This window comes from Bison bison, unplaced genomic scaffold, assembly GCF_000754665.1.
Source record: "Bison bison bison isolate TAMUID 2011002044 unplaced genomic scaffold, Bison_UMD1.0 scf7180017864348, whole genome shotgun sequence".
NCBI classification, from domain to species: domain Eukaryota; kingdom Metazoa; phylum Chordata; class Mammalia; order Artiodactyla; family Bovidae; genus Bison; species Bison bison.
Window position 1 is genome coordinate 1,714,865 of NW_011494920.1, and position 15,872 is coordinate 1,730,736.

The 15,872-nt window shown below is 41.6% G+C and overlaps 1 protein-coding gene across 1 annotated transcript in view; it reads right to left on the minus strand.

Annotated features, from left to right (window-relative positions):
• FREM3 (FRAS1 related extracellular matrix 3) overlaps positions 1–15,872 on the minus strand; it is a 109,270-nt gene that overhangs the window by 15,980 nt on the left and 77,418 nt on the right. Inside the window, 1 exon segment of the mRNA XM_010854725.1 lies at positions 12,287–12,412. Within this exon segment, the coding sequence (XP_010853027.1) occupies positions 12,287–12,412 (126 nt within the window).

Below are 15,872 nucleotides of genomic sequence, written 5' to 3' on the forward strand. Positions count from 1 at the left end.
TGATTCCAGCTTGAGCTTCTTCCAGCCCAGCGTTTCTCATGATGTACTCTGCATATAAGTTAAATAAGCAGGGTGACAATATACAGCCTTGACGTACTCCTTTTCCTATTTGGAACCAGTCTGTTGTTCCATGTCCAGTTCTAACTGTTGCTTCCTGACCTGCATACAGATTTCTCAAAAGGCAGGTCAGGTGGTCTGGTATTCCCATCTCTTTCAGAATTTTCCAGAGTTTCTTGTGATCCACACAGTCAAAGGCTTTGGCATAGTCAATAAAGCAGAAATATATGTTTTTCTTAAGGGTTGAACAATGTTTCATTGCATGGATATATCACATTTTGTTTATCCATTCATCCAGTCATAGACACTTGGGTGGCTTCATCGCTTGGTTATTATGAATAATGTTGCTACAAAAACAGGTGTGCAAATATATTGAGACCTTGCTTTTAATTTTTCTGGATATATACCTGGTTGTATAGGTATATTTATTGGATTTCCCTGGTGGCTCAGCTGGTAAAGAATCCACCTGAAGCATGGGAGACTGGGTTCAATCCCTGGTTTGGGAAGATCCCCTGGAGAAGGGAATAGATATTCACTCCAGTATTCTGGCCTGGAGAACTCCATGGACTGTATAGTATAGTCCATGGGGTGCAAAGGTAGGACATGACTGGGCAATTTTCACTCACCTAGATGTAGGATTGTTGGACCATGAAGGTGAAAGTTGCTCAATCGTGTCCGACTTTTTGGGACCCCATGGATTATACAGTCCATGGATTCTCCAGACCAGAATACTGGAGTGGGTAGCCTTTCCCTTCTCCAGGGGATCTTCCCAGCCCATGGATCAAACCCCGGTCTCCTGCATTGCAGGTGGATTTCTTTACCAGCTGAGCCACAAGGGAAGCCCAGGAATACTTGAGTGGGTAGCCTATCCCTTCTTCAGCAGATCTTCCTGACCCAGGAATCAAACTGGGGTCTTCTGCATCGAAGGCAGATTCTTTACCAACTGAGCTATCAGGGAAGCCATACGGTAGGTCTATTTTTAATTTTATGAGGCCCCTTTGTAGTGTTTTCCATAGCAATTAGATACTATGTCACAATCCCACCAACAGTGCAATTTAACGCCCTTTTTTTTTTTTTTTGGTGTTAAAAACATAGTACACACAAGTATGGAGCTAAAAGAGTAAAGAGTAATCACAGTAATTGAAATGATTTAGACAGAACAGTTTTAGGAGACAAAGACTGTTTAAAATAACTCCATAGGGTCTTCCTTGGTGGTCCAGTGGTTAAGACTCCATGCTTCTACTGCAGCAGGCACAGTTTTGAATTTTGGCTGGGAAATTAAGATCTCACATACTGTGTGTGGGGAGGGGGGTGAGTGGGGGAGACTCTGACTCCAGAATATACAGTGAACTCCTACAATCCAATATCAAAACTGGAAACACCCATTTAAGGAAAAAAATAACTCAATATATCAAATAAGCGATTTTTGTAAAGCACAGTTATTTCCCATCACACTTGTTAACAAGAAGCGATGGGGATATGACAGTGAGCCTCTAGATGGGACATTCTAGGTCCTGCAAGGGTCTGTCTTGCTTATAGCTAAGGTAAATGCATATATGCATGCTGACACCAACATCCACCTTCTTCTTGCTAATATGAATCAACACACATACAAGTTGACATCTATGAGTGTGCACTACACATATAAATATAGCTTGTTAAAAAATAAAAATTGTTTTCAAATTGACTTCAGAGGACTTGCTCAGAAGGGCACTGACTCACAAAGTGTCTCAAGATGATTTTTCAATGCAACAAGTTTTAGAATTAATAGGAAACAACAAATTAACTGGTTTGTCATTCCAGGAACCTAGAAAAAGTTAGAGCTGGAAAAATCAATGAGCGCAAAACATACTGGCTAGGGCAGAGAGAGAAACTGTTAGAAATGGACGGCTTACAAGGGGGATTATCACTTGGTGAGGAAATCAGCCAACTTCCAGGGCCAGCCTGTGCTTTGAAATTTTATTCCTCTATGACATTTCCACCCTGCTCAGTCCTGGGAAATCTACTCATGAAAGAGCTCTTGAAACTCAAGTAAAGAAGGAGAAGTTGGTTCTTAGGATGTCAGAGGCAAGAGCTATCAAGTACTAGAGACAGGCAGTCCCCAAGTAAATAAGAAAATAAGTAGCTGGCAATCTAGAAAGCCCATAGGAAGTGATGAGAAACTCTGTCAAGGAGACTTTTTATGTTCCAAGGTATACACACCAAAAGGAAAAAAGTCATAAATTCTTATAACAATCTGATTAAGTAACAAGCATTAGTTGATATGTTTTTTAAGAGCCTGAAATTTAATATACATTGGAGAATATACTTTTTTATTTTCCCCTAGTCGTCTAGAATGCAGAATAAGAAGGTAAGAAAGGCAGTGTAAAAACAAACAAACAAAAATCTCTGTCAGAAACTACACATTCAGCCATTCTGAATAAATATTAGAAGCAGATACACACTAGACTTGCAGAGTAAGTACCCAATATTATCTTTATAAATCTTTATTAAATATATTTCCCAATATATTTCACCTAATGAATAGTTGAATATTGATTTATCACAATTCATGAAACAAAAGTGACTGATATTTTTCCCCTTCCTATTTAATTTTCTTTCATCTGACAGCTCTGCTGATTGAAGTACAAATGCATTTAAGTAGGTAGATTTCTGGGTTAAATAATAAGACTGAACTATAACTCTTATTGAAAATCATTTGACTCGTGGAATTCTGCTAAAACAGCAAAACAATCCATACAAGCTTTTAACAATGAGAGTTGGTGGGGGAAAAAAGATAGTTTAATTACGTCTCATGTAATCAAAATATTCAGTTTGCCTAAATGGCCCCTTCTCCCTAGGATTCTGGAAATTTTACTTTGGGAAACCATTTGATCAGTTATATGGAACAGTCAAGAACATGGAATACTGGTATTTATTTTAGTTATAAAAGAAGGCTCTATTTTATTGATAGCAAGTTAAGAATCCCCAAGAGTTAGAGGAGAAAGTTTTGTTTCCAAAACATCAGATGTAACTTGAGATACACACTGAGGTCTCTCGCTATGATCTGGACAAACCCCTTATTTAATAGAGTCTCCAAGGAGCACTGACGTGTCATTTCCAGGTTGCTTTCATAAAGACACTTTAGCAGCTGGCTCTCAGTTTTAAGGGAAGCTTCCCAGGTGGTGCTGGTGGCAAAGAATCCACTTGCCAATACAGGACATGCAGGAGACACGGGCTCGGTCCCTGGGTCAGGAAGATCCCCTGGAGGGGGAAATGGCAACCCACTCCAGTATTCTTGCCTGGAGAATCCCATGGACAGGGAAGCCTGGTGGGCTAACAGTCTGAAGGGTCCTAAAGAGTTGGACATGACTGAGCGACTAAGCATGCAGGGTATTTTATCAATGAAGAAACTGAGGCAGAGAACACCCCAGTGTCTTGTCCAGGAGTCAAAGCTTCATCTTCTGATTAGAGCATTTTTTAACTTCCCCACTTTGTCTTATTATATTACTTGATTATACCTTCTTGATTATACATGATACATTCTTTAAGCATACAAATTTCCTTTAATATGTATCTTTAATAGGGCAGTGAGACAAGAAATCACCTTTCTTTAAAAGCACAGCATCTAATTCCTGATTAAATCAGACAGTGTTGGAACCCCACTGGCACAGTTCATTTCATGCCTAGAAAAGTCCATGACTCGGGGGAGATGAGGGACAGGGTTGGAGCAGCATGGACCTGTCTGTCTAGAGGAGTCTTTGAGACTTCTGTTCGCAGCAATTTGGCTTGCTCGGTATTCTTAGATGCTCTCTCACTACAAAATATTTAGAAGAACTAATTATTCCATCTTTTCTGTGCTCATAGGAAGTAAGAGAAATCATCAAGGGGCAAAACAAAACAAAAACAATACCCTAAAACCACCGAGCCCTAACCCCTCAATAGCTAGAGAAGCAAATCCCACTCTAGCTGGAATTCAGAGTCGGCACTGAAGGGAGACTGGGCTGTGGCCCATCAGGGAGCTGAGCCTGAAACTCTGGGATCTGGTTCGGGATGCAGGGGAGCAGGAGTGTTTCTGGGTCAGCATTGTTCTCAGATGCCAGAAGAAGCATTGCAAATCCTCCTTGGAGAAAAACTTCTTCAAGGAAAGTCCCCAGGTCTTTCACAGATTCAGATCAAATCATGTGAGAAATATCTTAAATGCATAGAAAAGATAGTTCATTACAAAGATGACTTTTAGACTAAGAGCAGACTTCTTGACAAGACAATGGAAGCTGGAAGACAATGGAATAATAACTTCAAAGTGCTTTGAGATAGTAACTGTCAATCTAGAATTTCAAGACTGAGGTTGAAATAAAGACATGTTTTGATATGCAAGAGCATTTACCCTCAGTAGACCTAGAGTCAAGGAGCTTTAAAATCATCCAAAGAACTCCTCTGAGATGCAAGGTATAATTTCTATAACTTAACATACACAACTATGACCAAATAAATAAACAGATTTTTTTTTAAAGGAAAGAATAAAGAGAGTCTTTTGCTGAATGTGCTTGGAAACTGCTTTTCACCTCCTCCTTAACTTTACCCAGAGAAACAGCAAATCAGAGAAGTGGGGTGACACATGACTGTGGCTGACCACACCATCCCTTTCAACTGGATAAAGTTGATTATTGAAAAGCCTCAGCATGTTTGACTTGGGGTTGACCAAAACCACAGGATGATTCAATACTGTTTCTGTTCTCTTGGTTTTACATCCTGTGGTTTGCTCTTCATTGGCTGTCTTTCCAATCAGAGCAATTTGTCTAATTGAATAAGACAATAAGACAATAATTAGTCACTAATAAGAAAGTGACTAATGAGAAGAAAAAGACAGATGACATTTATCTTGAGAATAAGACAAGGCTAAGAAGTGTCTAATTTCCATGTCCTTTTCCAACATAGCCAATGAGGGAGAATTTATTCCTCTAGCTCTTTTCCTCTCCCAACTGTTTTTTTTTTTTTTTTTTTTAATATAATACCTCTACATCATTGTCTGAGGACACTGATGATATTCTGGGACCTTGAGGTCCCCATGAAACCACAGCAAAAAACTAGTTACTTCTTTCACCTACTTATAAGTAGAATACATGTTTAGCATCTGTAAATTATGATTAATGTACAAAGAATGAGCCTGCTTTCCATTCAACTGTTTACACATCAGCTCATGCTTATTTTATTCATGAAAATAAGTAATTGGTAAGCATTTATTTTAGCAAGACTTTCAGAAAGGTTTAAATAACCAAATTAAACTTTTATGTACTGAGATATTTAAGTATCTATGGAGAGTAGGTGACGACGAATACCACAATGCTACTTGAATGTGCATGCAAACTGTGCAGCTTCTTGCTGTCTTATAATCTCACAGAGGTGCAGAAGAATCAGGATGCAACTGTGCACGTCCTGGTTTCATACTCTAGGTAAGGCCCCTGACTCTGTTATACTGTCTCTCTTTAAACTTTTTACTGCAAGCATGAGAACAGTCCTTAGTGTGAGGAATCAAAGGGTAAAGCTCAGGTGCCAAGCAGTCTGAGCTGCATGTGTCAGCTATGCAGGGAGTTTTCTGGGAACGCCAGCTCTTTTGAACCTAATCCCCTTGCAGGGAGGTGAGTTGAGTTTGGGTGTAACTTTTCCCACTTGAGGTGGAGACATCTCCATATCACACTGTCAGACCCTCTGAGCTCTCTGTTTCCTCTGCTTGTCATCCTACAGGGTAGCTCTTTCCAGAGGCAGAGGGGTGGCCTCTCCCATTTTAGCAATTATATACAATCTTCCAAATTGGATTGTTTATCACTTTATTTCTCCCATGCATAGAATCATTGTCCTCCAGACACTGCTTGTGGACAGAAAATATGCCACCGGTACCGGAAGTAGCCCGGCGGGAATCCTGAGCAGAGGATGAGGGCACTTCCTCCGTCAGCGGCTCCGCCCACCTGCGGCCACTGCCCCAAAGACCCAGGCCCTTGTTCCTCTGCAAAGACTCCAACTAAAGCTCTGTGTGGACCTGGGAAAGAGGGCTGGCACATCCTTCCGGGGATCAACTAGCCAAGAAGTCCTCAAGGACTACCTCACCTTGTTTTTCTTCTTGCTGCTTTTCCCACACAGGGTAATACCAGGGGAAAAGTTGAGTCATCCTGGAGTGTGAAGTCAAGTGGGCCTCAGGAAGCATTACTACAAACAAAGCTAGTGGAAGTAATGGAATTCCAGCTGAGCTATTTAAAATCCTAAAAGATGATGCTGTTAAAGTGCTGTATTTAATACACCAGCAAATTTGGAAAATTCAGCAGTAGCTACAGGACTAGAAAAGGTCAGTTTTCATTCCAATCTCAAAGAAATGCCAAGGAACATGCCAAGAAATGTTCAAACTACTGCGCAATTGCACTCATTCCACATGCTAGCAAGGTTAAGCTCAAAATTCTTCAGGATAGGCTTTAACAGTGCATAACCGAGAACTTCCAGATGTACAAGCTGGGTTTCAAAGAGGCAGAGGAACCAGAGATGAAATTGCCAGCATTCGTTGGATCATGGGGAAAGCAAGGGAGTTGCAGAAAAACACCTACTTCTGCTTCATTGATTACACTAAAGCTTTGACTGTGTGGATCACAACAAACTGTGGAAAATTCTTAAAGAGATGGGAATACCAGACCACCTTACCTGTCTCCTGAGAAAGCTGTATAGAGAGCAAGAAAGAACAGTTAGAACAGGACATGGAACAACTGACTGGTTCCAAATTGGGAAAGTAGTATGACAAAGCTGTATATTGTCACCCTGCTTATTTAACTTCTGTGCAGAGTACATCCTGTGAAATGCCAGGCTGCATGATTCACAAGCTGGAATCAAGATTGCTGGGAGATTTATCAACAATCTCAGATATGCAGCTGATAATACTTTAATGATAGTGAAGAAGAACTAAAGAGTCTCTTGATGAGGGTGAAAGAGAAGAATGAAAAAGCTGGCTAAAAACTCAACTTCAAAAAACTAAGATCATGGCATCCAATCCCATCAATTCATGGGGGCAAATAGATGGGGAAACAATGGTAACAGTGACAGATTTCAGTTTTTGGGCTCCGAAATCACTGTGGATTGTGATTGAAGCCATAAAATTAAAAGACACTTGCTTTTTGCAAGGAAAGCTATGACAAACCTAAACAGCATATTAAAAAGTAGAGACATTACTTTGCCAATAAAGATCCATATAGTCAAGCTATGGGTTTCCCAGTAGTCATGTATGGATGTGAGAGTTGAACCATAAAGAAAGCTGAGCACCAAAGAATTGATGCTTTTGAACTGTGGTGCTGGAGAAGACTCTTGAGAGTCCCTTGGATAGCAAGGAGATCAAACCAGTCAATCCTAAAATAAAGCAAGCCTGAATATTCATTGAAAGGACTGATGCTAAAGCTCCAATATGTTAGCCACCTGATGTGAAGCGCCAACTCATTGGAAAAGACTGGATGCGGGGAAAGATTGAGGGAAAGGGGAAAAGTGGCAGAGGATGAGATGGTTGGATGGCATCACTGACTCAATGGACATGAATTTGAGCAAACTCTGGGAGATAGTGAAGGACAGGAAAGCCTGGCATACTGCAGTCCATGGGGTTGCAGAGAATTGGACACAGCTTAGCAACTGAACAACAGCAATGAAACTTGAGTTGCTGAAGTTACAGGTAGTTGGCATATCTGGTGCCTTTGCGAGGGGAGGAGACTACAGGACTACCCAACTCTAAACATAGCCAAAGACAAACATGAAGATCTTGAAGATGTGCTACAAGGCCTTGTCCTTTATTTGGTTATATCCTATGTAATAATGTAATAGTCATGAAACAGTGCAGGACCCTATGGTCCTTACCTCCCCACCATGTCCTGTACCTGCCTTTTATCTGTGGAAAACTTCAGTCAAAAAAATTAAATGTAATCAGAGAAGTGAGAAATGCAGAAACAAAGGAAAACAGTCAAAGGAGACAGAATAATAATGATGTAGTCATGAAGCATAGTCAGGGACCTTTGGTTCTTTCTCAAGGGCTATAGATAATAGTTTGAGGCATCAGTGGTCTTACATATTAGAACACCAGGGTGAAGAAGCTAACTACATGATGACCAGACTGTACCCACAACATAAGCTGCCACAATTCTGAGAATTGGCCTCAAAGAAATGGGAACAAACAGATCCTGGAACTGAAGATTAACTGTACCTTAAACAATCAAGATGATGCTGGTCAGACCACCGACAACCAATTTGAAGATGACTGTCAGAGCTGACTGGCTATTTCTGCAGGTAGCCCCCTCTGTCTATAAAAGCTCTTGTCACTCTGGATGCCAGTTGGGGGAGAGTAGGCCTTTGGACAGATGTCTGCCATCCACTCACTCCAGTTGCCAGCATCTGAAATAAAGCAAACTTTCTTTTCCACCGACCTGACTTGTCTCGCGGCTTTTGAGTGGCAAGCAGCCAGAGCCCACCTCACTCTTTCAGTAACAGCTGGTATTTCAAAATGAATTTCTGACTTACTGCCAAATCCCCTGTGCCCTGGGGGCAGAGGAGAATTCATTCCTATTTCTCTTCTCAACTTTGGCACCACTGATATTTTAGACAGTAGTAGCAATTGCACCCCACTCCAGTACTCTTGCCTGGAAAATCCCATGGATGGAGGAACCTAGTGGGCTGCAGTCCATGGGGTCGCTAAGAGTCGGACACGACTGAAAGACTTCACTTTCACTTTTCACTTTCATGCATTGAAGAAGGAAATGGCAACCCACTCCAGTGTTCTTGCCTGGAGAATCCCAGGGACGGGGGAGCCTGGTGGGCTGCCGTCTATAGGGTGGCATAGAGTTGATCACGACTGAAGTGACTTAGCAGCAGCAGCAGCAGCAGTGTTAGTTTCTCAGTTGTGTCCGACTTTTTGTGACCCCACGGACTGCAGCCTATTAGGCTCTTCTGTCCATGGGATTCTCCAGGCCAGAATACTGGAGTGGGTAGCCTTTCCCTTCTCCAGGGGATCTTCCCAACCCAGGGATCGAACCCGGGTCCCCTGCATTGCAGGCAGATTCTTTACTGTATGACCTACAGGGAAGTCTCTGTATTTTAGACAGATAATTGTTTATTGTTGTGGCTGTGCTGTGTGTTGTTGAATGTTTAGCGAGTGTAAGCATAGATTCTGACAGACTGGACATATGGAAGGTCAGATCATGTATAAAAATAGAACTCTGACACACAACCTCCAGCAACTAGCAGAGGAAGTCAAACTACAACCACTATTAATCATCTACCCCAAATTGTCAGAACTTAATCAATAACCCCCAGCTTTTCTGATTCATGCCTGGCTTCCAATTTGGGAGCAACCAGAGAAAGCCAACTATGCTCCCCTGTCCATCCACTGGCTGCCTCCAGTTTATCCAAGATGACAGCGTCTAATAAGGGCACACCCTTTCTTCACTATAAAGCTTCCCACTCCTCTGCCTACCTTTGTCATTATTGTTGTTCAGCCACTAAGGCTCCTCTGTCCTTCATCATCTCCTGGAACTTGCTCAAACTCATGTCCATTGAGTCGGTGATTCCATCCCACCATCTCATCCTCTGTCACCCGCTTCTCCTCCTGCCCTCAGTCTTTCCCAGCATTAGGGTCTTTTCCAATGAGTCAGCTCTTTGCAACAGGTGGTCAAAGTATTTGAGCTTCAGCTTCAGCATCAGTCCTTCCAACAAATATTCAGAGTTGATTACCTTTAGGATTCTCTGGTTTGATCTCCTTGGTGTCCAGGAGATTATCAAGAGTCATCTCTAGCATGACAGTTCGAAAGCATCAGTTCTTCAGCACTCAGTCTTCTTTATGGTCCAACTCACATCCGTATATGACTACTGGAAAAACTGTAGCTTTCACTATATGGACTTTGTTGGCAAAGAGATGTCTCTGCTTTTTAATACGTTGTCTAGGCTTGTCATAGCTTTTCTTGCAAGGAGCAAGTGTCTTTTAATTTGATGGCTGCGGTCACCGTCCGCATTGATTTTGAAATTCAAGAAAATGAAATCTGTCACTGTTTCCACTTTTCCCGGTCTATTTGCATGAAGTGATGCCTCCCTTTGAGTCTCTGCCAAATGCAGTGATGGTGTTTGACCCCCTTGGTGTAGTGAACTCTGAATAAATTAGCTTGTGATGTAATAAAGTTTTGGTTTTTGTCCCCATTTCCTGACACGCAGCTCCTAAGTCTTTGAAGCCAGGTACCTTCTGTATGCTAATACAGAAGATCCCCTGGAGAAGGAAATAGCAACCCACTCCAGCGTATTCTGGCCTAGGAAATCCCGTGGACAGAGGAGCCTAGCAGGCTACAGTCCATGGAGTGGCAAAAGAGTCACGACTTAGTGACTGAAAGCAATGAAATGACTGGTAGCTGGCGCTCTCAGGGAGCCACTGGATGGGGACTGGTTGCCAGGGAAACCAACCAGGCGATCATTGTAACTTTCAGTCCCACTTCCTGACCTCCAGGGAGAGGAAGGGCTGGAGGTTGAGTTAATTACCAATCATGCCTAAGTAATGAAGCCTCCATAATATAGTCCTAGTCAAGGAGTTCAGAGAGCATCTAGGTTGCCGGGAGGGTGACTTACTCAGAGGGCACGAAAGTTCTGTGTCCCTTCCACACTCCTTAGCTTATGTGCCTCTTCCTTCTGCCAATACTGAGGCTCCTCTGTCCATGGGATTCTCCAGGCAAGAATGCTGGAAGTGGGTAGCCATTCCCTTCTCCAGAGGATCTTCCTGAGCCAGGAACCAAACCCAGGTCTCCTGCACTGTAGGCAGATTCTTTACCGTCTGAGCCACCAGGGAAGCCCATCCTTTCTGATAAACCTTTAATCTAATAAGTGATCTGTTTACCCAGGTTATGTTAGCTGTTCTAGAAAATCACTGGACCCAAAGAAGAGGTGGTGGGAAACTCCAATTTATACGCCATCAATTAGAAGCACAGGTCACAACTTGGACTTGCTTTTGGCATCTGAAGTAGGAGCAGTCTTGTGGCACCGAGTCCTTAAACTGTGGGTTCTCTGTTGTCTCTGGGCAGATAGTGTCAGAATTGAATAGAATTTTAGGATACCCACTTGGAGTCTGCATAAACTGGAGAATTACTTGATGTGGGAAAAACCTGCACACATCTGGTGTCAGCAGTGAAATGAGTACAGAAAAGTGTAGCTAACTTTTATGGAATTTGCATGTGGTTCTGTCATTTTTGCCCATCACATAATTCTAATGAGATAGAAAACATGACCTTTAGGGAGTGGACACAGATTAGCTAAATTCTGACTGTATAGCAGTGGTGAGGTCAGAAAGAATAGGGCATTGTGGCATATAATTGGGGGGCAGTTTTAGTTGTTGGCAGGGCTGGAGGGAGGAGAAGAAAGAGACTGAGTATATAGAGACATTGGTCTCTATATATAGAGACCAATATATATATACAGACATATATAGACTATATATAGAGACATTGGTGTCTATATAGGTCAAATGAGACATTTGATGCATATATAAACTAGTTTACATCAAATGTCTCATTTGACCCTCACAAAATTTTGTGGGTAGTCACAACAGAAGTTTTTTATTGCTTTTGTTATTAGTGGCTGCACTGGGTCTTTGCTCTGATAAGCGGGCTTCTATACTTGTGGCCCATGGGCTTAGTCGCTCTACAGCACGTGGGATCTTATTAATAGTTCCCTGACCAGGAATCGAACCTGCATCCCTGGCATTAGAAGCTCAGAGTCTTAACAACTAGACCACCATGGAAATCTCACAACAGAGGGGCTTATTTTTCTAATTATTTTGCTTTGCAATATTGTGATGGTTTTTGCCATACATCAGTATGGATTGGCCACAGGCACACATGTGTCCCCCACATCCTGGACCCCCCCCACCCCCGCCACCTCCCTCCTCACCCAGTCTCTCCAGGTTGTCACAGGGCAGCTGCTTTGGGTGCCCGGCATGCTACATCACACTTCCACTGGCTATCTATTTTACATATGATAATGTAATGTAATTCTGATTTTGAATACGATTTTATCCCTGATCTAGGAGACCAGGGCAGAGGAGTTAGGATACCTTCACGCGGTTGCATGGGAGTCACCGTGAATGATCCAGGCTTCCCTGTCCTCCCCAGCATTTGACTCACCACCCAGCCACTCCCAGCATCACCACAGTCCTGTACTAAGGACCCTATTCCTCGATATCAGTACCAGCAAAGTCTCATACCTTGATGTGTAGAGCAAATGACCGTGATTTCCTGGCTTATGTCTCCAGACCGTCTTACAGGAATCAAAAACTCCCCAGCATCCTCCTCTATTTTGTATTCTGCCTCTGGAAAATAAACTGTTGATTCTAGAAAAGAGGATAGATAAATTTTTAGCAAGACTTAAGTTTGATTGGTGATATTGGTGATATTTCAACCCAGGTGGAAATGTACATAATCTTGACCTCTATATATTCCAGCTCTATGGAATATAGTAAGAATAGGAAATATCTATCATTAAGTGGAGCTGGAGAGGTAGTGAAATTAAGTTTAGGAGGTTCCTTTTGAAATGTTAAAAGGGTTATCTAGCCCTGAAATGGGAAGGAATATCAGCAATTTGGTTTCTTTTTTGGAGGTCACATTTTAGGTTTTCTAAATAAAGATCACAGATTTCTGTGTTTTACTTTTAATGTTTATTTTTTAAAATGCTTTTAACAATCAGGTCATCTATTCATGAGTGTTAAGAAATGTTTTCTGCTTTATTCAACAAACATTTGATTCAACACTTATCGAGCAGACACCATGGGTAAGACACAGGGCTGAGAAAAATAAGCTACTTGTACTGCTCTTGATTCTTAAAATAATATTCCCATTGAAATTTTATGAGCTGGATATGTGTGTGTGCACATCTGTTACGTTACCATTCTCTGTCCTGCAGTTTGGGATGTAAAAACACACACATAGGCATCATCAGGACAGTTGCTGCAATATGAGTATGCTGCTGCTGCTGCTACTGCTAAGTCACTCAGTGTCCGACTCTTAGTGACCCCATGGACTGCAGCCTACCAGGCTCCTCCATTCATGGGATTTTCCAGGCAACAGTACTGGAGTGGAGTGCCATTGCCTTCTCCATATGAGTATGAATACTGGTCATTTCTTGATGTGTACTATTTTCCTTGGGGTTTTTCAATGTTTTCCAAGGCTTCTCATTAAGAATGCAATGTATAGTTGAAATACATGTGTTTGTTTTAAAAAAATAAAAATTTGAAGTGGATTGTTTCCACTCATAGAGTCAAGTGGTGAACTGAAGTGACTTTCTGAACCAAACCACATTTAATAGGCTGAAATCTCTCCTCTGTATTATATATACATATATATAATATATGTATATATATGCAAACAGTGCTCAGTCCGCTCAGTCATCTCCGACTCTTAGCGACCCCATGGACTGTAGCCCACGAGGTACTTCTGTCCATAGAATTCTCCAGGCAAGAATACTGGAGAGGGTTGCCATGCCCTCCTCCAGGGGATCTTCCTGACTCAGGGATCAAACCTTGGCAGGTGGATTCTTTACCACTGCGCCATATGCACATACACAAATTCTTCCTCTTGACAATGGACGCATGAGGAAAAATACTGTAGTTCACCATCCATTCTTCTTTTGGAACTACTACTAAGAGTTTGGGCTTCCCTTGTGGGTCAGCTGGTAAAGAATCTGCCTGCAATGCGGGAGACCTGAGTTCAGTCCCTGGGTTGGGAAGATCCCCCACCCGCTCGAGTATTCTGGCCTGGAGAATTCCATCAACTGTATAGTCCATGAGTCAGACATGACTGGTTGGCTTTCAATTCACTTCACTTCACTACAAGTTTACCCAGAATTCAATGTTGAGTTATCTAGTTATCATATGTTAATTTTTTTCCCTTTAGTTTCCTGCCTAAAATGATCTCAACAGATACTGGTGTCAGTCTTTAGAAAACCCTGGTCCCGATTACAGAGGGAAAAGACTGGTGATCATTTTCATTCTGCCATTTTACCCGCCCCTGTGGTATTCTACTGTCTGGACATTTCTTGATTCAAAAGATTGTCATCATGGAAGAAGCTAAAAGTAATGTTATTAATGTTAAGTGAAAAAAACTGATACATTGGGACTCAGTTATCTAGTCATGTTCTCTATTTTCCCATTCTGAAAAGCCTGCTCCTATCCATCTATGAATCCAAATCCCATTTTATTCTTCAAGCCTCAACTGGAATCCTGGCTACTACGAAAAGCTTAATAGTTTGAAATGATGGTGATCTTTCTACTTTCTTAGCTCAGAACACTGGTTTTGGCATGCACCCTCACATGTAGCTTTCTTATTTGATTAATGTGTTTAAGCATTATTATCACAAAACTAATGAAATACCTCTTCATTCGGTGGTGAGGGCAGTGTTTTCTATTTTTGTCTACTGGAGTGCCAAGCATGTGAAAAACAGTGTTTCTCAAATTGTGTTTCAAGAAAACTAGAACTTAAAGATTTCAAAAGATATTTCTTGGGTACAACAAATTTAAAAAAATCTATATTCTAATTTGAGAAAACTGGTTAAACAAAGTTAAACAGATTTCTTTTCTTTTTTTAATTGAGATATAATTGATTTACAGTGTTGCCTTAGTTTAAACAGGTTTCTTTGTAGAAGAGTTTTCTCTGGAACCTAATAAGCTAGTATGAATTATGATGCTTCAAAGGAGATATTTGAAAAGCTTCCTAGACTTCTTTGGTTCATGGAAAGTTTACTGACCATATTGTATAAATTGTATTCTATTTTCTGCTCTGCAGTTTCGGACATGCTGATATGGGGAATTCTTCAACGATTCTTATGGCATTTAACTAAGACTTCCTTCCTGATAGTTAAGTCACCCACTTCTGGGGGATATGCAAATTCTTTCAGTTCTCATGATAATCGATATGTCTAATTAACATTCAGATGTGAATACTAAAATTGTCTTTTAGGGCCTATTCTACTTTCACAAAAAGGAGCAGGAAAAATGTCACAATCATTGGCTAATGACTTTTCTTTTTTAATTTTTCTGAGGAGATATTTGCTGAATGAATGAACCAATAAAGAACTGATGAATTCAAGACTGTTATGCAGAGCTATAACAGAACTTTGTGGAATGCATGCTAAAGTGAATCAGTTGGCTGGTACCCAGCAGAGTGAGGGATATATGAGATCCCCACCTGATCTGGTAGGGAGCTCCCAGAAAATTGTGAGAACATGGAGCAAGCCCTGAGGATTAGCCATTTGGGGTCAAAGCTGTGCCATACTGAGTGTGCAGAGTACTGAGACTGAGGACTTGGGCATTTGTTAAAGTAAGCTTTGCAAAGTCCTATCTGTTTGTTTCACTCTCCTATATCCCTGAATATTCAAAGATCCTAAAAACAAAGAAAAATTACTGCTTTGGAAGAAAACTTATGACCAACCTAGAGAGCATATTGAAAAGCAGAGACATTACTTTGCCAACAAAGGTCCGTCGAGTCAAGGCTATGGTTTTTCCAGTGATCATATATGGATGTGAGAGTTGGACTGTGAAGACAGCTGAGCGCCGAAGAATTGATGGTTTTGAACTGTGGTGTTGGAGAAGACTCTTGAGAGTCCCTTGGACTGCAAGGAGATCCAACCAGTCCATTCTGAAGGAGATCAGCCCTGGGATTTCTTTGGAAGGAATGATGCTGAAGCTGAAACTCCAGTACTTTGGCCACCTCATGCGAAGAGTTGACTCATTGGAAAAGACTCTGATGGTGGGGAGGGAGTTGGGGGGCAGGGAGGAGGAAGGGGGACGACGAGGAGGA